Source organism: Lithobates pipiens, unplaced genomic scaffold (genome assembly GCF_037356315.1).
Source record: "Lithobates pipiens isolate NorthernLeopardFrog02 unplaced genomic scaffold, aLitPip1_a1.2 Scaffold_30, whole genome shotgun sequence".
Taxonomy (NCBI): Eukaryota; Metazoa; Chordata; class Amphibia; order Anura; family Ranidae; genus Lithobates; species Lithobates pipiens.
In genome coordinates, this window is record NW_027507791.1 from 86408120 (window position 1) to 86425113 (window position 16994).

A 16994-nucleotide genomic window follows, 5' to 3' on the forward strand; every position below is an offset into this window, starting at 1 on the left:
AGTGAATGCTGTGGTAAAATGCAGATATGCTGCACTTTATCACAGCACACCGGCCGGAATCACACTGCAATGTCAGGCAGGGCAGTGCATTGTGCCACCCGACATTGCACTGAATGAAATGTACCTTTTTTGTAAACTTCAAACAAAGCTGGTAAAAAACAACCCAAAAAAGGGACAGTGCAGTATGCTGAATCACACACCACACTGCACAAGCTGGCAACGTAGAGCACCCGGATCGATGTACTTTAAATGAGCCCTAACTGTGAGCCATTGGCTTGGCTTCACAGGAGGAATGCTGCAGGGAGTAGCACCACGTGATTACATGGCCCTCTGTCCGGAGTCTGAATGATCCATCCACCACCAGAGACAGAAGATGTGCGCTGTAAAATTCTCCTATTTGGTTCCTTTTGGTTTGTTAAATATACTATTATAATATCTGTTCATGTAAAATTGCAAAATTTAAAAAAAAACGTTGATCCTTCCAGAAATCTTGGCAGCTGATCATTTCCTGTGCTGCAGTCTTATCATCTCTATTGTTCCCAGTTATATCTTAGCCATAAAGAAAAGAGGGGAAAGCTTCTGTAGCTCTGTCCGAGGATGACAACGCTGATTTTCTATAGATACCATATGGAGTGGAGTGTTGTTATCGTGAGATGAAGTGTTTTACTGGCATGATGATTGGGTGAAAATAAAGAAAAACTCCTAAACAAAAACGAATGCAGCCACAACTTCTAAGAACTGGTAAGCTACAAAATATGAAATATTTGTTCTTGATTTTTACGGTTAAAAAAAAAAATTGTTTCTTGTGTTTAGATACCCTTTAACACACTAGAATTATTGCTAAGAAAGAAGCAATGTTCATAGTGTAATAACTGACAGTATCCAATCAGTGACCAGTAACCAATGATTGCTGCTCGCTACTTGGCATCATTTCTCTTAGCATTGCTAAGCATTGCTTTATAAGGTAATCCGAGATATTTCGCATATTGACCACTCCCATGCCTTAAAAGTAAATCATACACCAAGCAGCACGGTATTCCCTTATAAATTGAGCACATTACAGCTCACAGGTGTTGCCACTTTAAGAAGAGTTGCACATGCTCAGTGGCATTCTCAGTGTAGCTCGGAAGTGTCTGTGAAGGTACAGTGTGGGGGCTTCCTAGGTGAGTTGTCACGTGACCTTTCATCCCTTGCCTTCTGTGTTGCTTTAGAAGTTTGACTTTTAGAAGGGGGGGGAGCGTTTACATAAGAGACGGGTTGCAGGTAAAGTTTGATGGATACAAGCGGTTTGTATTGTAAATTATACTGACATCGATTGTAAGATTGTAAACTGATTGTAAAAAATACAGGATCAATTAACGCACTAAACACTGGTAAATAAGGGAACAAAATATTTTTATGTTATTCCATAAGACATTAAGAAATAAAGCAGTAAATATATTGCAATTGAATAGCTAGTTGTCAGTAAAAATCATAAGAAACATAACACATTCCTACCTACGTACTGCACTGAGATCAAGAAATGCCACCATCATAGGTACTCTATGCCATGATCCACAGGGCAAAGTAGACACTTAAAGCAGTGGTTTTCAACGTATTGTACATAGGTGTGCACAGCCTATTGCATAAGGGTGTGCATACTAAAACTCAAACACACACGCGTATATATATTATATATATATATATATATACATACATACATACATATACAGTGAAACCTTGGATTACAAGCATAATCCATTCCAGGAGAATGCTTGTAATCCAAAGCACTTGCATATCAAAGTAAGTGTCCCCATAGAAGTCAATGGAAACAAAGATAATTCGTTCCACATTGACTTCTATTGTATGTAGTATCGCATGTGGCCAGAGGTGGGGGGGCACCAGAGAAACGTGGAAATACTCGGAGACCATTCGGAGGCAGCTGGATGCACTCGGAACCCCCGAAGAGGCTTGGAAACACTCGGGAACTGAGTGTTTCTGAGTGCATCCGAGCGGCTCCGAGTTTTACCGGCGCCCCCGCACCCCTGGCAAAATGCGGTACTGCACACCAAAGAGGCTTGAATCCTGCTCGTTTTGTGAGACAACACTCAAACTGAGTCAGAATTCTTAAAAAAATAATAGCTTATATTGCGAAACATTCTTTAATTGCGTTACTCCCAATCCAAGGTATTACTGTATGTACTGTGTGTGTGTATATATATATATATATATATATATATATATATATATATATATATACAGTGCACCCCAAAAGTATTCACAGCGCTTCACTTTTTTCACATTTTGTTATGTTACAGCCTTATTTCAAAATGGATTCAATTCATTATTTTCCTCACAATTGTACAAACAATACCACATAATGACAACGTGAAAGAAGTTTGTTTAAAATCCTTGCAAATTTATTAAAAATAAAAACGAAAAAAATGTACATGAGTATTCACAGCCTTTGCCACGACACTCAAGATTGAGCTCAGGTGAATCCTGTTTCTACTGATCATCCTTGAGACGTTTTTACAACTTGATTGGAGCCCACCTGTGGTAAATTCAGTTGATTGGACATGATTTGGAAAGGCACACACCTGTCTATATAACAGCACATGTCAGAGCACAAACCAAGCCATGAAATCCAAGGAATTGTCTGTAGACCTCCTAGACAGGATTTTATCGAGGCACAGATCTGGGGAAGGGTACTGAAAAACTTCTGTAGCATTGAAGATGGATGAGGTTTGGAACCACCAGGACTCTTCCTAAAACGGGCTGCCCAGCCAAACTGAGCGATCGGGGGAGAAGGGCCTTAGTCAGGGAGGTGACCAAGAACCCGAAGATCACTCTGACAGAGCTCCAGCGTTTCTTTGTGGAGAGAGGAGAACCCTCCAGAAGAACAATCATTTCTGCAACACTCCACCAATCAGGCCTGTATGGGAGAGTGGCCAGACGGAAGCCACTCCTCCAGTAAAAGTCAAATGACAGCCGCCTGGAGTTTGCCAAAAGTCACCTGAAGGACTCTCAGACCATGAGAAACAAAATTCTCTGGCCTGAAACAAAGACTGAACTCTTTGGCCTGAAAGGCAAGTGTCATGTCTCGAGGGAACCAGCACCGTTCATCACCTGGCCAATACCATCCCTACAGTAAAGCATGGTGGTGGCAGCCTCATGCCTTGGGGATATTTTTCAGCGGTAGGAAGTGGGAAACTAGTCAGGATAGCGGGAAAGAGGAATTCAGCAATTTAGCTAAAACCAAAAGGTGTGTCGATACTATTGTCCAGCCGACTTCCATGGTCATGTCAGAATACCTTAGCAGATCTGATGGGACATGTACAGTTACAGGCCGTTCATAGTACAGCATGATCACATGGTCGGACCATGCAACGATTATTAATATATCGACTCTCGGAGCAGCCTCCAGAACTAGATTCTGGAGACTGGATGAAAGCCTCCTCCAGACCCCTGAGATAGTGGAAGACAGACAATGTGAGTTGGGTTATTGTTATTCGAATTGCGCAGCACCTACAGCCGTTGATACACCTTGACCAAGTGGGATTTATTCCAACTAGAGAAGCCCGTGACAACACAATTAAAGTGTTAAATCTTATTCATATTGCACAGGAGATCCATATTCCATGCAACATAGTAGGTACATATGCCGAAAAGGCATTCGATCGCGTCAGCTTGAATTTTATCTTTGCGGCCCTACATCATATAGGTTTGGGGGAACATATGCTGCAGTGGATCCGTAAGATATATCTATACCCAACAGCTCAGGTTAAAGCTAACGGAATTTTATCAGACCCCTTCCCTATTATGAATGGGACAAGACAGGGATGTCCACTGTCTCCACTGCTCTATGCTTTATCCCTGGAACCTTTCCTCTGTACGATCCGCTTGAACCCAGATATCACTGGAGTCAGGATAGGAGAAGAGCAACATAAGGTTTCAGCTTACGCAGATAATCTGCTCTTTTCTCTCACAAACCCTTCAGTGTCTCTCCCGAACCTTATATACGAATTTGAGACATATGGTTGACTGTCTAACCTACGGATTCATTTTAACAGTAGGCATCTCTACTGTTCTGCTTAGAAACTTACAGGCAAATTTTAAGTTTAAATGGACAGATACAGGATACAGGAACGCATATCCCCTCTGATCTATCTCGGGTCTTCAAACTTAATTTTCCTCCCCTACTGACTAAAACATGCATTACTTTGGAGACCTGGAATCAGGGATTGCATTTGTGGTTTGGGAGATGCAACCTCCTAAAGTATTTATATTTATTCCAAACCTTACCAATTAAGATACCATCTCTGTGCTTTAAACAGGTCCAGTCCTTATTTACTAAATTTATATGGGCATATAAGAGACCATGCATTTCCAGACTCCAATTATCCTTACCTAAACATAGTGGAGGTATTGCACTACCGGACGTATTTAAATATTATCAGGCTGTACATATGTGCCGACTGGAACTGGAACCGCCATTCAATAAATAAACTATGGACTCGGATTGAACAGACGCAAACTGATGTCCTACTGAAAGGGGCACCATGGTGTTTTGATAATCTTCCGCCTTATCTAAAAGTACACCCTTTGATAAGCCCTACAGTACATATCTGTTCACAAGTGATTACTAAAACTTCACTCTCGTCACCAGATTCCCCATTGTTGTCTATTCTTGGGAATCCAAGATTCCCCCCAGGCTTAAGAGACTACCACTTCTCCACCCTACGACAGACTAATTGCTTTTGAGCATCGCATTTTTTTACTACCAGATGGATGGCCGTCCATAGCTGTATTGATGGAGCCCTCGGGCCCCTCTGGTCTACCATTCTGGAAGATTTTGCAGCTCCATTATTTTCTCCATTCACTAACGTTTCCAGGGAGGTTCAGACGACAATTATCTACATTTGAAAAGTATTGCTCGGAGGAAGGGACCCTGACGCGAACACTCTTGAAGATTTATGTCCCCCGGAACAACCATATCTATCATGGATGGAGAGGTGGGAAGAGGAGATGAACTGTAAGTTTACAAACAGTCAAAGACAAAATATAATTGGATGAGAGTTGAAGTCATCCATTTGTACCAAGATCCAGGAGACTAATTATAAAATATTGACACGGTGGTATCTTACTCCACAAAAATTACATAAATTTAACCCCAAAATATCAGATCGTTCCTGTGTTTTGCTAGGGGGAGGGAGGTACGATGCTACATATCTTTTGGTCATGTCCAAAGTTAATACCATACTGAAGGGAAGTATGGAACATTATCCAAAATTTTCTGACTATAAAATACCAGAAGACCCAGCTTTCTTTTTATTGCATGTTATAACTATCCCAACTAAAACATTTGAGAAATCTATCTTAAGACACTTAGTAAATGCTGCAAAAGCATGTATCCCCTTTAGGTGGAAAAATATACTACCGCCTACTATAGGATGCTGGCTACATAAGGTGGAAGAGATTAAGAAGATGGAAGATCTTATATACGTTTGGCACAAAACAAACAAGAAATATACTCTGAGTTATGGAGATAGTGGAACACATTTATCATCTCTGAAGGTTTGACTTTACTCTATTCACGATTGTCGGGTATAGACAATATTGTTAGATAGCTGATAAACTAGCTTTCAATTGCTCATTAGGGCCACCCCCTCCCTCCCCCTTTTTTCCTTTTTCTTTTTCTCTTTCTTTTTGATTTAGGAAACAAAAAATGGATAAGGTGATTCTGTGCATAGCTGCTGAGGATTGTGGATATTTATTTATTATATTCTCAGGTCGCTATAAAAACTGCGCTATATTTTCATAGGATAAACATAGAAGGTGCTATGTATGATGTGATTATTATGTGGATTATTGTTTCATTCTTCCAATGTATTTGTTATGTTACTGTGTATATACGGCTCCGGTGAGAATCTGGAATTACCTTTTTTTTGTGGTTAAAATAAAATGTTTGAATCCAGCAATGTACAGAGACATCCTTGAAGAAAACCTGTTCCAGAGCACTCTGGACCTCAGACTGGGGCGAAGGTTCATCTTCCAACAGGACAATGACCCTAAGCACACAGCCAAGATAACAAAGGAGTGGCTACAGGACAGCTCTGTGAATGTCCTTGAGTGGCCCAGCCAGAGCCCAGAATAAACCCGATTGAACATCTCTGGAGCGATCTGAAAATGGCTGTGCATCAACCTGCTTGAGAGGTCCTGCAAAGAAGAATGGGAAAAGAAGAATGGGAAAAATTACCCAAATATAGGTGTTCCAGGCTTGTAGCATACTCAAAAAGACATGAGGCTGTAATTGGTGCCAAAGGCGATTCAACAAAGTATTGAGCAAAGGCTGTGAATACTTATTTATTAATTATTTTTCACAATATTAATAATTATTATTTTTGACAATATTATTTTACAATTGTTTTAGGAGCCATGTTGAGGGACTTTGGTGAAATATCAGGGGTCTAAATAGACTCCTGATGTCTCACTTTTGTGACAGAGAAAGGGAACCTGGGGGTGAGCCCAGGTAGCAGGGGGAATCTGCACCAGGCACATCCAGCACTCCCTGTGCACACATCTATCTCAACTTATGAGCTAAATGGGGCCTCAAATGCACCTCTGACATCTCCAAAGGGCTTCACATAATGTTCAATATATGTAATGCTTGAGAAGACTTTCAGAAACTGCAGACCTAACAGAAGAAACAAGGGTTAGAGAGTGTGGACATGTTACATTTTGCCTGGGGATAGGTTACAGAAGACAATATAGTGGAACCTCGGATTGCAAGTAACGCGGTTAACGAGCGTTTTGCAATACAAACTTTTATTTTTTTTAATTCCTGACTTGGTGTGCGAGTGTTTCGCAAAATGTGCAGGGTTCAAGCCTATGTGGTGTGAAGTACCGCATTTGGCCAGATGTGCGGGGGCGCCGGTGACAATCAAAGCCGCTCGGAGTCGCTCGGAAATACTCGGAAACACCCTTTCCTAGGGTTTCCAAGTGCATCCGAGCGGTCTCCGAGTATTTCAGAGTCTCTCCAGCTCCCCCCATCTCTGGCCACATGCGGTATTGCATGCAATAGAAGTCAATGTGGAAAGGATTATGCTCGTAATCCAGGGTTCCACTCTACTAAACTGGGAACATGTTACATGAGGCTAGTAGAGATCAATGCTTTTACCCTAATCAATGTTCCCACTACAGACTGCTGAGGTCTAGGGCAGTGGCAGCTCATCCATAGGGGGTGCCGCCCACCCTGCTGTAGTCACAAAAAAAAAATGTAATGAAAATTATTTTTTTTTCTAAATGACCCCTTTAAGAAAAGAAGAAGAAGAAGAAGAAAAAAAAGAAATGTCCTTTAACTAAGTGCACTGTGTCCAGACACAATGCACTATGGAAAGTGCCACGTCAATGCAATCACAAGATTGCAGATGTGGCGCTTCATTGGCGGGGTTTGGAGATGCTTTGCGGCGCAATTGATCGCGCCAACCAGCCGAGTGCTTTGTTCTCCGTGTGAGAACAAAGTTACTTCCAGCGGGCTACAAAAATATGGCTGCAGTGAGGACTAATCCTAGTGTGTTCAATGGAGAGGGGAGGCCCCTCCCCTCTCCAATTAGCACATGAAAACAAGGAAGTAATGGACTGACCGTCGCTCCATTGGTAAGATTATTCCTATCATCTTGTTGCAAGAATGAATTCAAAACTGCTGACAAAGTGGAGTTTATAGGATTCCTGTTAAAAGCAGTCAAGGGGCTTTACTCAGCAGAGCCTAGTAATAGTTGTTCAATTTTTATCAGATAACAGCTACGATCTGATCAACACTGAAAAAATTAAATGAACTGGTGTCCTTCTTCACCTCTGTCCCCAGATATTCACTCACAATCTGCTGGATCAGACAGAATGAGACATGTGCCGGAGAGGAGGGGAGAGGAGAGGAGAGGAGAGGAGAGGAGGGGATGGGGCACTGCTGAGTTCTGATCAGAGCAATGCTTCTGTATTCACCACTAAATCCCTCTCTCATCTGTCCTGTCCTATCTATCTATCTATCTATCTATCTATCTATCTATCTATCTATCTATCTATCTATCTATCTATCTATCTATCTATCTATCTATCTATCTATCTATCTATCTATCTATCTCTCCCACCCAATGTCTGTCTGTCTGTATGTCTATCTATCTATCTATTCCACCCAATGTCTCTCTCTCTCTCTCCCACCCACCCAATGTCTCTCTCTCAGAGGCGGCTCTAGGATTTGTGAGGCCTTAGGCAAATCGTAGACATAAGGCCCCACTCATGCCCATAATGGGAAAAATAATTCAAACATTTTCCTGGCCCCCACCCCTAGCATTTTCACTTCCCATCCCAAAAAAACAAATGCACATAGACTTATCTAAAAAAACCTTAATAATGTAAACATAACGATCTAGTTCACACTCACTGATTACTCCAGGTTCACTGATTGGTTGCTAGAGGTCACTGCACATCATTTCTTCTTACTGATTGGTTGCTAGAAGGTATTGCACATTATTACAGCTCACTGATGGATTGATAGAGGTTACTACACCTTTACTACCACTCACTGATGGGTTGCTAGAGGTTACTGCACATCATTACAGCCTACTCATTGGTTTCGTAGAGGTTACTGCATGTCATTACTGCTTAATCATTGGTTGCTAGATGTTACTGCACATTATTGGCGCTCACTGGTGGGTTGCTAGAGGTTACTGCACATTATTACTGCTCATTTGTTGGTTGCTATGTGTTACTGCTTATTATTATCACTCACTGTTTGCTCACTGGGTGGGAGGGCAGTATTATGGTGTGTGATGCAACTGTTGGAGTACAGTTGGTTGGATGACAGCATGTAGTTTGGGGTGATGATGGCAGTATTGGGGAGAGGCTGAGATCATATCTCCCCTATAATGATAGGGGGTAGGGTGATAGGATGCCAGAGGTGGGGTAGAGGGATGATGAGGATGTTGATGACATGAGGCGGTGGTAGGATGTCAGCAGTGGGGTACAGAGGGGATTATGATGAGGTGGGGTGGTAGGCAGCTGACAGTGGGGTACAGGGGATGAAGATGATGATGATAACAGGGGTAGGGTGATGGATGCTAGAGGTTGGTTACATGGGGATGATGATGACAGGAGGCAGGGTGGTAGGATGTCAGGGCTGGGGTATGGGGGGATGATGACGACATGGGGTGGGGTGGTAGGAAGCTGACAGTGGGGTACCAGGAGGGATTAAGATGAGAATGATGACAGGTGATGGAGTGGTGGGATGCCAGAGGTGGGATACAGAGGGATGATGGGGATGTTGATGAGTGGGATGTCGGCAGTGGGGTACAGGGGGGGTGATGTGGGGTGGTAGGCAGCTGACAGTGGGGTACAGGGGGGTGATGATGATGATGTGGGGTGGTAGGCAGCTGACAGTGGGGTACAGGGGGGAGATGATGATGTGGGGTGGTAGGCAGCTGACAGTGGGGTACAGGGGGGAGATAATGATGTGGGGTGGTAGGCAGCTTACAGTGGGGTACAGGGGGGATGATGATGACGTGGGGTGGTAGGCAGCTGACAGTGGGGTACAGGGGGGAGATGATGATGATGTGGGGTGGTAGGCAGCTGACAGTGGGGTTCAGGGGGAGGGGTGATGATGACGTGGGGTGGTAGGCAGCTGACAGTGGGGTACAGGGGGGATGATGATGATTACGTGGGGTGGTAGGCAGCTGACAGTGGGGTACCAGGAGGGATTAAGATGAGAATGATGACAGGTGATGGAGTGGTGGCATGCCAGAGGTGGAATACAGAGGGAAGATGGTGATGTTGATGAGTGTGATGTCGGCAGTGGGGTACAGGGGGGGGTGATAATGTGGGATGGTAGGCAGCTGACAGTGGGGTACAGGGGGGTGATGATGATGATGTGGGGTGGTAGGCAGCTGACAGTGGGGTACAGGGGGATATGAGGATATGGGGTGGTAGGCAGCTGACAGTGGGGTACAGGGGGGGAGATGATGATGTGGGGTGGTAGGCAGCTGACAGTGGGGTACAGGGAGGGGATGATGATGGCGTGGGGTGGTAGGCAGCTGACAGTGGGGTACAGGGGGGAGATGATGATGTGGGGAGGTAGGCAGCTGACAGTGGGGTACAGGCAGGGGATGATGATGACGTGGGGTGGTAGGCAGCTGACAGTGGGGTACAGGGGGATGATGATGTGGGGTGGTAGGCAGCTTACAGTGGGGTACAGGGAGGTGATGATGATGTGGGGTGGTAGGCAGCTGACAGTGGGGTACACGGGGGAGATGATGATGTGGGGTGGTAGGCAGCTGACAGTGGGGTAAAGGGGGGAGATGATGATGTGGGGTGGTAGGCAGCTGACAGTGGGGTTCAGGGGGAAGGGGTGATGATGACGTGGAGTGGTAGGCAGCTTACAGTGGGGTACAGGGGGGATGATGATGATGATTACGTGGGGTGGTAGGCAGCTGACAGTGGGGTACCAGGAGGGATTAAGATGAGAATGATGACAGGTGATGGGGTGGTGACATGCCAGAGGTGGAATACAGAGGGATGATGGGGATGTTGATGAGTGGGATGTCGGCAGTGGGGTACAGGGGGGGTGATGATGATGTGGGATGGTAGGCAGCTGACAGTGGGGTACAGGGGGGTGATGATGATGTGGGGTGGTAGGCAGCTGACAGTGGGGTACAGGGGGGATATGATGATGTGGGGTGGTAGGCAGCTGACCATGGGGTACAGGGGGATATGATGATGTGGGGAGGTAGGCAGCTGACAGTGGGGTACAGGGGGGGTGATGATGATGTGGGGAGGTAGGCAGCTGACAGTGGGGTGATGATGATGTGGGGAGGTAGGCAGCTGACAGTGGGGTACAGGGGGATGATGATGTGGGGTGGTAGGCATTTGACAGTGGGGTGCAGGGGGGATGATGATGATGTGGGGTGGTAGACAGCTGACAGTGGGGTACAGGGGGGATGGTGATGACGTGGGGTGTAGGCAGCTGACAGTGGGGTACAGGGAGGGGATGATGATGATGTGGGGTGGTAGGCCGCTGACAGTGGGGTACAGGGGGGGTGACGATAAGGATAACAGGGGCAGGGTGGTGGATGCTAGAGGTGGGGTACATGGTGATGCTAATGACAGGAGGCAGGGTGGTAGGATGTCAGAGGTGGGGTAAGGGATGTTGATGACAGGGGGTGAGGTGGTAGTCAGTTGGCAGTGGGGTACAGCAGAGATGATGGTAGGGTAGTGTGATTAGAACAGGGGGATTAGGATAAGGATGGTGATGAAGACAGGGGTAAGTTGGTAGGAAGCTGACAGTGGGAAGTATTACAGGAGGTAGGATGCCAGGAACAGGGGGATGAGGAGGATAATGATGATAGCATGGGGTCAGTAGGTGGCATCATATGCCGGATGGCATGCATATCATCACTCAGAGCAGTGTGTGTGAGGTCACAGGGGCGGAAGGCAGCGGTAATTCTCGGGGGGGGGGGGGCCTCAGTCAGGAGGTGATGTCACGGGTAGGGATGTGTCAGTGTCGGGCATGGGCAGGACTGTACCTTTGAGGCTGTTAGTTGCAGACTGGCTCCTTGATGATCGCCGGGCTCTGACAGGTCCTACTCCATTTCAGATCGTCCACCCTGCAGAGGAGATCGTGGACCTGGGGGAGCTGCTCAGCTACTGCAAGTATTATCCAAGCTCTGCACATAGCCGGAGGCAGAGATCCGCAGTGCACGGCAGGAGGGAGGAGCCGGGGGAGAGGAGTACATGGCTCCACCCACTGATCTTCCGACCTTGGGCAGTGGTCAGTGACAGTCTGCCCCTGGGTGGGAAAAAAGAGTTGCGGCCCCGGAAGCAAGTCGGGGATACTGACCGGGGGACATTCCCTGCAACTCCCACACGCTCGTTAGGCATATTGGGCGGCCGCGAGGCCCCTGAGAGTGTGAGGCCTTAGGCGGCCGCCTTAGTTGCCTAATTAGAGAGCCGCCTCTGCTCTCTCTCTCTCCCACCCAATATCTATCTATCTATCTATTTATCTATCTATCTATGTGTCCATTTATCTGTCTGTCTATTTATCTATCTGTAGGCCCTATTGCGGAAAATGTGCGATCGGATCTTGTTGTCGCAAAATCCGACCATATGTGGGCTTCATCTGACTTTTTCTGTCGGAATTTCCGACACACAAAGTTTGAGAGCAGGATCTAAAATTTAAAATCCGATCATTTAAATTTCGATCGTGTATAGACAGTTCCGACGGACAAAGTGCTATGCATGCTCAGAATAAATTACGAGATGAAAGCTATTGGCTACTGCCCTCTTTATAGTCCCGTGGTATGTGTTCTATGTCACTGCGTTCTGAACGATCAGATTTTCCGACAACTTTGTGCGACTGTGTGTATGCTAGACAGGTTTGGACCAAAATCTTTTAGTCCAAACCACTTTTTAGTCAGAATGACCGACCATGGGTACAGGGCATTACAGGTATGATGTTGCTGGCAAATTTCTGATGCCAGGTATTACTAGGTAAATTTCTTAGCTTGTTGGGCAGAGAATCCTCCTTTCTGTAGTCACCATATAATTATTAAGCATCTGATTCTTCCTCTATTATTATTACAAATGTACAAACTGCTTGAACATGTTTATACCTTATTACTTTAGACAGCTCTTACAAGATTTCAACTTTTGCCGTAAAATATGAAGGTTAAGAGAATAGTATTGGCATCAAGACCAGGTACGTGTTTTATGCTTGCTAGTATAGAAAAGAATAGGTTTTTAGGCTTCAGTTTAAGATTACAGGTATACTAGATAGTAGAGATGCACTGTTACTGCTTTTATTATCAGCTAGTACCGATACTTTCGATCAATTACTCACCAATACCGAGTAACAATACTTTGCTGATCTATCCATCTATCAATTATGGATGCACAGATACTGAGTATTTTTTCACATACTCGTAAAAATTCTCCCAATATCGAAACCGATACTTTGCGGTGTGATTAGTATGACCCCGTAAAGAAAGCGAAGCGCCTTGCAGCGCAGTATATATATATATATATATATATATATATATATAATAAAATATTATAACAACTCACAAAGTAAATATTTAGTCAAATCCATATCTGCAGTGTTCACGTCCTGCTGATGATAGCAAATCACTTTCGCTGGAGGTGCTCACAGGGCTGGAGAAGAAGATCCGGGGCTCCTGTGGGTATAAGGCGGAAGTGATGTCAGCTGGGGGACGGACCTCCAGCCCTGTGAGCACTTCCAGCGGCCGTGGTTTGTTATCATCGGCGGGACGGGGAAACTGCAGATATGGGTTTGACTAAATATTTACTTTGTGAGTTGTTAGAGCATTATAATAAAATGCCTATTCCTGCACTACATGGCGCTTCATTTTCTTTACTGGGTTCACACACACACGGGAGCGACGGGGAAAATTGCGTGTGAATCGGACAGGAATTGCACCGTAGTTTAAATTGTATGCAATTCTTTGCGCCCATTCATTTTGTATGGATGCATATCGCACCGCAATGTATTGGTTTCGGTATCGGTGAAGTGGTGTACTCGTGAAAATACTCGGTATCGGTGCATCCCTACTGGATAGATAGATACAAAGCATTTTGTAATTTAAAAAAAATAAACAGTTCAACTTAAGAATGCTGCGGCTCCCTCCTCCTACCTATTCTTCATAGCCTGTATAAGGCTGGATTCACACCTATGCATTTTTAGTGCTTTTTGCATTTTGCAGATTTGCACTACAGAACGTGTTCCATAGGAAACCATGCTAAATGGACTGTAGTGCAAATCTGCAAAAAGCACTAAAAATGCATAGGTGTGAATCAGGCCTAAGGCTCAATTCACATCTATGCATGTTGCTTTTGAACATTTCTGCAGTGCTTTTTGCTGTACTTTCCACGTTTTTTTTAACCGCATTTTCCTGTGATTTGTGTTTGTTTGTTTTTTTTGTTGTGTTTTTTTTATTGTATATAGCTGGTTGCAAAGGAGAGGTTCGGGAAGCCGGGAGCCGCGTCCTTAACAACCGATGAGTCATCAGCTGTCAGCGGGCTTCCCCTGAATGTAAAAAGAAAGGGATTACCTGCTAAAAAAAAAATTTGAAAAAAAAAACAGCATGGGGGGCCACCCCCCCAGGTCCATACCAGGCCCTTGGGTCTAGTATGGATTCTGAGGGGACCCCGCCACGCCAAAACAATAAATGGCGTGGGGTTCCCCCCAAAATCCACACTAGACCCTTATCTGAGCATGCAGGAGGAGCGAGCGCCCCCCCCCCCCGACCCATACCAAACCGCATGCCCTCAACCACCCCAAAGCACCTGGCCCCTATGTTGATGGGGACAAGGGCCTCTTCCCGACTGGTCGGTGGTTTAAACGAAAGAAGAGGAATGCTGACAAGAATCTAGACAAGAATTCTGTGAAATGCACGCCCTATTGAGGCAAACAGGTGCAGGCTCTGCAATGGATCAAAGAGCAAGAAAAAATCCTGGACGGCCACACACCGATACAACATCTTTAGGCTCGATTCACATCTATGCATGTTGCTTTTGAGCGTTTCTGCAGTGCTTTTTGCTGCGCTTACCACGTTTTTGGACATTAGTTTTTACAGTAATTTTACTGCGATTTTGCCTCAATTTGTTTTTTGTTTTTTTACACTGTATAGAGGGAGGGAGCCAGGAAGCCAGCTGCCGCGTCCCCGCTTCCTTAACAACCGATGAGCCATCAGTTGTCAGTGGGCTGGCTAAAAAAAAAAAAAAAAAAAAAAAAAAAAAAAATCGAGAAAAAAACATTTCTTGATCATACATCACGGGACACAGGAGCTTCATTACATAGTGGGTTATATAGGCACCTCTGGTGATTGGACACTGGTTGACCCTAATTAAGGAGAATTCCTCCCCTATATAACCCCTCCCATCTGGGAGGCACCTCAGTTTTTTCGCCAGTGTCTGGGTGATGGTCACGTAAAACTTTAGCTCTATGCAGGTCCCTGCGAGGCCCGAAGGGCTACAACAAACCGGATCCATACCTCGGGCCGATATTTGACTCCCAAGATGGTATGGTACCCGGGCCTCGTCTGCCGAAGAAGCGAGGTTTTGCCTGTAAGTCCTCTCCATTGGAAGACTGGGCTCTGGGAAAACCAGACTTGGTGTACTGTTTATACAGAGCGCACAAAAGTTTCTGGCAGAGCTTTTTACATGGCCCAGGTGGGAGGTTCTTCTCGTAAGAGCCCCAGATATACCTGAAGGTTGGCTAACAATACCCGCCGTGATGGGTGAAGGCTGGAATTGGTCTGGTTCAGCAATTCCTGCGGCGGGGACAGGTAAGGGAAGTCATCCTGTATATTTAAATATATGAATGGATTTCTTCATTGTGAGTAGTTGTATGTCTTACCTGGTTTCCACCACTAGAGGGAGTAAGAGCAGCCTGATGCATACTTACATGCCTTTCAATACACACGCTCAGTGAAAGCCTGGTTTCCCCAGCTACTCACGTCTCCATTGCAGTCCCTGCCACAGATGAAGGTAAACAGGGGTCCCACGCAGTTCAGGGGTCCCACGCTGCTCCGTTTTGGGTTCTCCTCCCCCCCCCGGATTCCGCGGTCCTCGTGCACGCGCGCGGGCGCGCTCCCGGCCTAATGGAGGGGGGGGGGGGGTGTGGTTGCGAGCCGTGCACGTCAGTGTACTGCGCAGGCGCCAGGCGGCAGTTTTAAAAGCCCAGAGCGTCAGGGGACTGTAACTGGAGACACAGGAGCTGTGGGCAGTAAGCATCCGTGGGGTTGGATCCAGGCAAACCTTAAGACACCTACTCAGCATCAGGTTGTGCAGTTTAAGCATATATTTATTTATTGTGAGACTTTAAGCGCAACAGTGATCGCACTTGTACTAGTACCTCTGCTTTGTAGCTTAGTACTATGTCTCCTCGTAAGAGGGTCTCAGGGGGAGGTAATAAGAGCACTGGCAAGTCACCGCCTAGGTCCAGGGGTTCCAAAAGTGCCTGTAAATTACCATCCCCCTCTGCAAGACTGGAGCCAGCCTCTCAAGACGAGTCGGTGCCCCTGTCAGGTTTTGCAGCCTCTCCTAATGTCGCAGCCCCGGTTTATGTCACTGAGGACTCCCTTAGGGCTACATTGGAGGGTTTTGAAGGGAGAATCATGAATTTTATTTCTGCTTCCCTAAAAGATAGCAGGAAAAGGGGTAGATCCCCTCCCTCTGCTGAAATCCCTCTCTCGGATAGTTCTTCTGAAAATGAGGAGGGATCCCTATCTTTGGATAGGGATCATGAGCAGTCGGATGAGTCAGAGGAAGAGGAGATAGTCCCCTCCTCCCAGGCACTCAGAAAGCAGGTGCAGTATTATACTGAATTGGTGCGTACCACATTCAGAATGCCTGCTGCTGAAGTCGCTACGTCCTCTGTTTCTTCCCTGGGAGTCAGGAAAGCCCCACAGACTGCTTATTCCTTCCCAATTCATCCTTTAATGGATAAATTGATGTATGAGGATTGGGGACATCCCGATAAACTGTTTACTCCTCCCAAAAGGTTTTCCATGCATTATCCTGTGGAGGAAAGTTTCACCAAGAAGTGGGGGGTCCCATCTGTCGATGCGGCTGTTTCTTGTGTGAATAAAAACCTAACTTGTCCTTTGGATAATGCGCAGGTATTCAAGGATCCAACTGATAAAAGGCTGGAAACCTTATTAAAAACCTCCTTTTCCATGGCTGGCGCTGTGGTGCAACCTACAGTCGCAGCCGTGGGGTTGTGTCAGTTCCTCAAGGAACAGGTTAAACAGATGTTTGGGCTCCTTCCCAGTGAGGAAGTAGAAAATTATGCAGAATTGCCTCACATCCTGTGTTTCATAATTGATGCGATTTTGGATTCTGTCCAACAAGCATCACGTTTGTCCCTCATGTTGGTACACATGCGTAGGGCCCTATGGCTAAAGAATTGGGCTGCTGAGCTGTCATGCAAAAAGCATTTGACTGGGTTC

General features: G+C 45.7%; 1 protein-coding gene across 4 annotated transcripts in view; it reads left to right on the forward strand.

The window, feature by feature from the left end:
* Window positions 1-1050: 1050 nt before the first annotated feature.
* The window catches only part of LOC143943054 (prostaglandin reductase 2-like), a 76628-nt gene continuing 60684 nt past the window's right edge, over window positions 1051-16994 (forward strand). The window contains exons 1-2 of one of the 4 annotated variants that reach the window (XM_077464549.1): window positions 1051-1163; window positions 12652-12724. In XM_077464549.1, the coding sequence (XP_077320675.1) occupies window positions 12688-12724 (37 nt within the window). In that variant the 5' untranslated portion in view covers window positions 1051-1163; window positions 12652-12687. Of the gene's footprint in view, window positions 1164-7577; window positions 7639-12651; window positions 12725-16994 lie in introns of those variants that run through there. The other 3 variants (XM_077464551.1, XM_077464550.1, XM_077464552.1) reach the window with 3 other exon arrangements.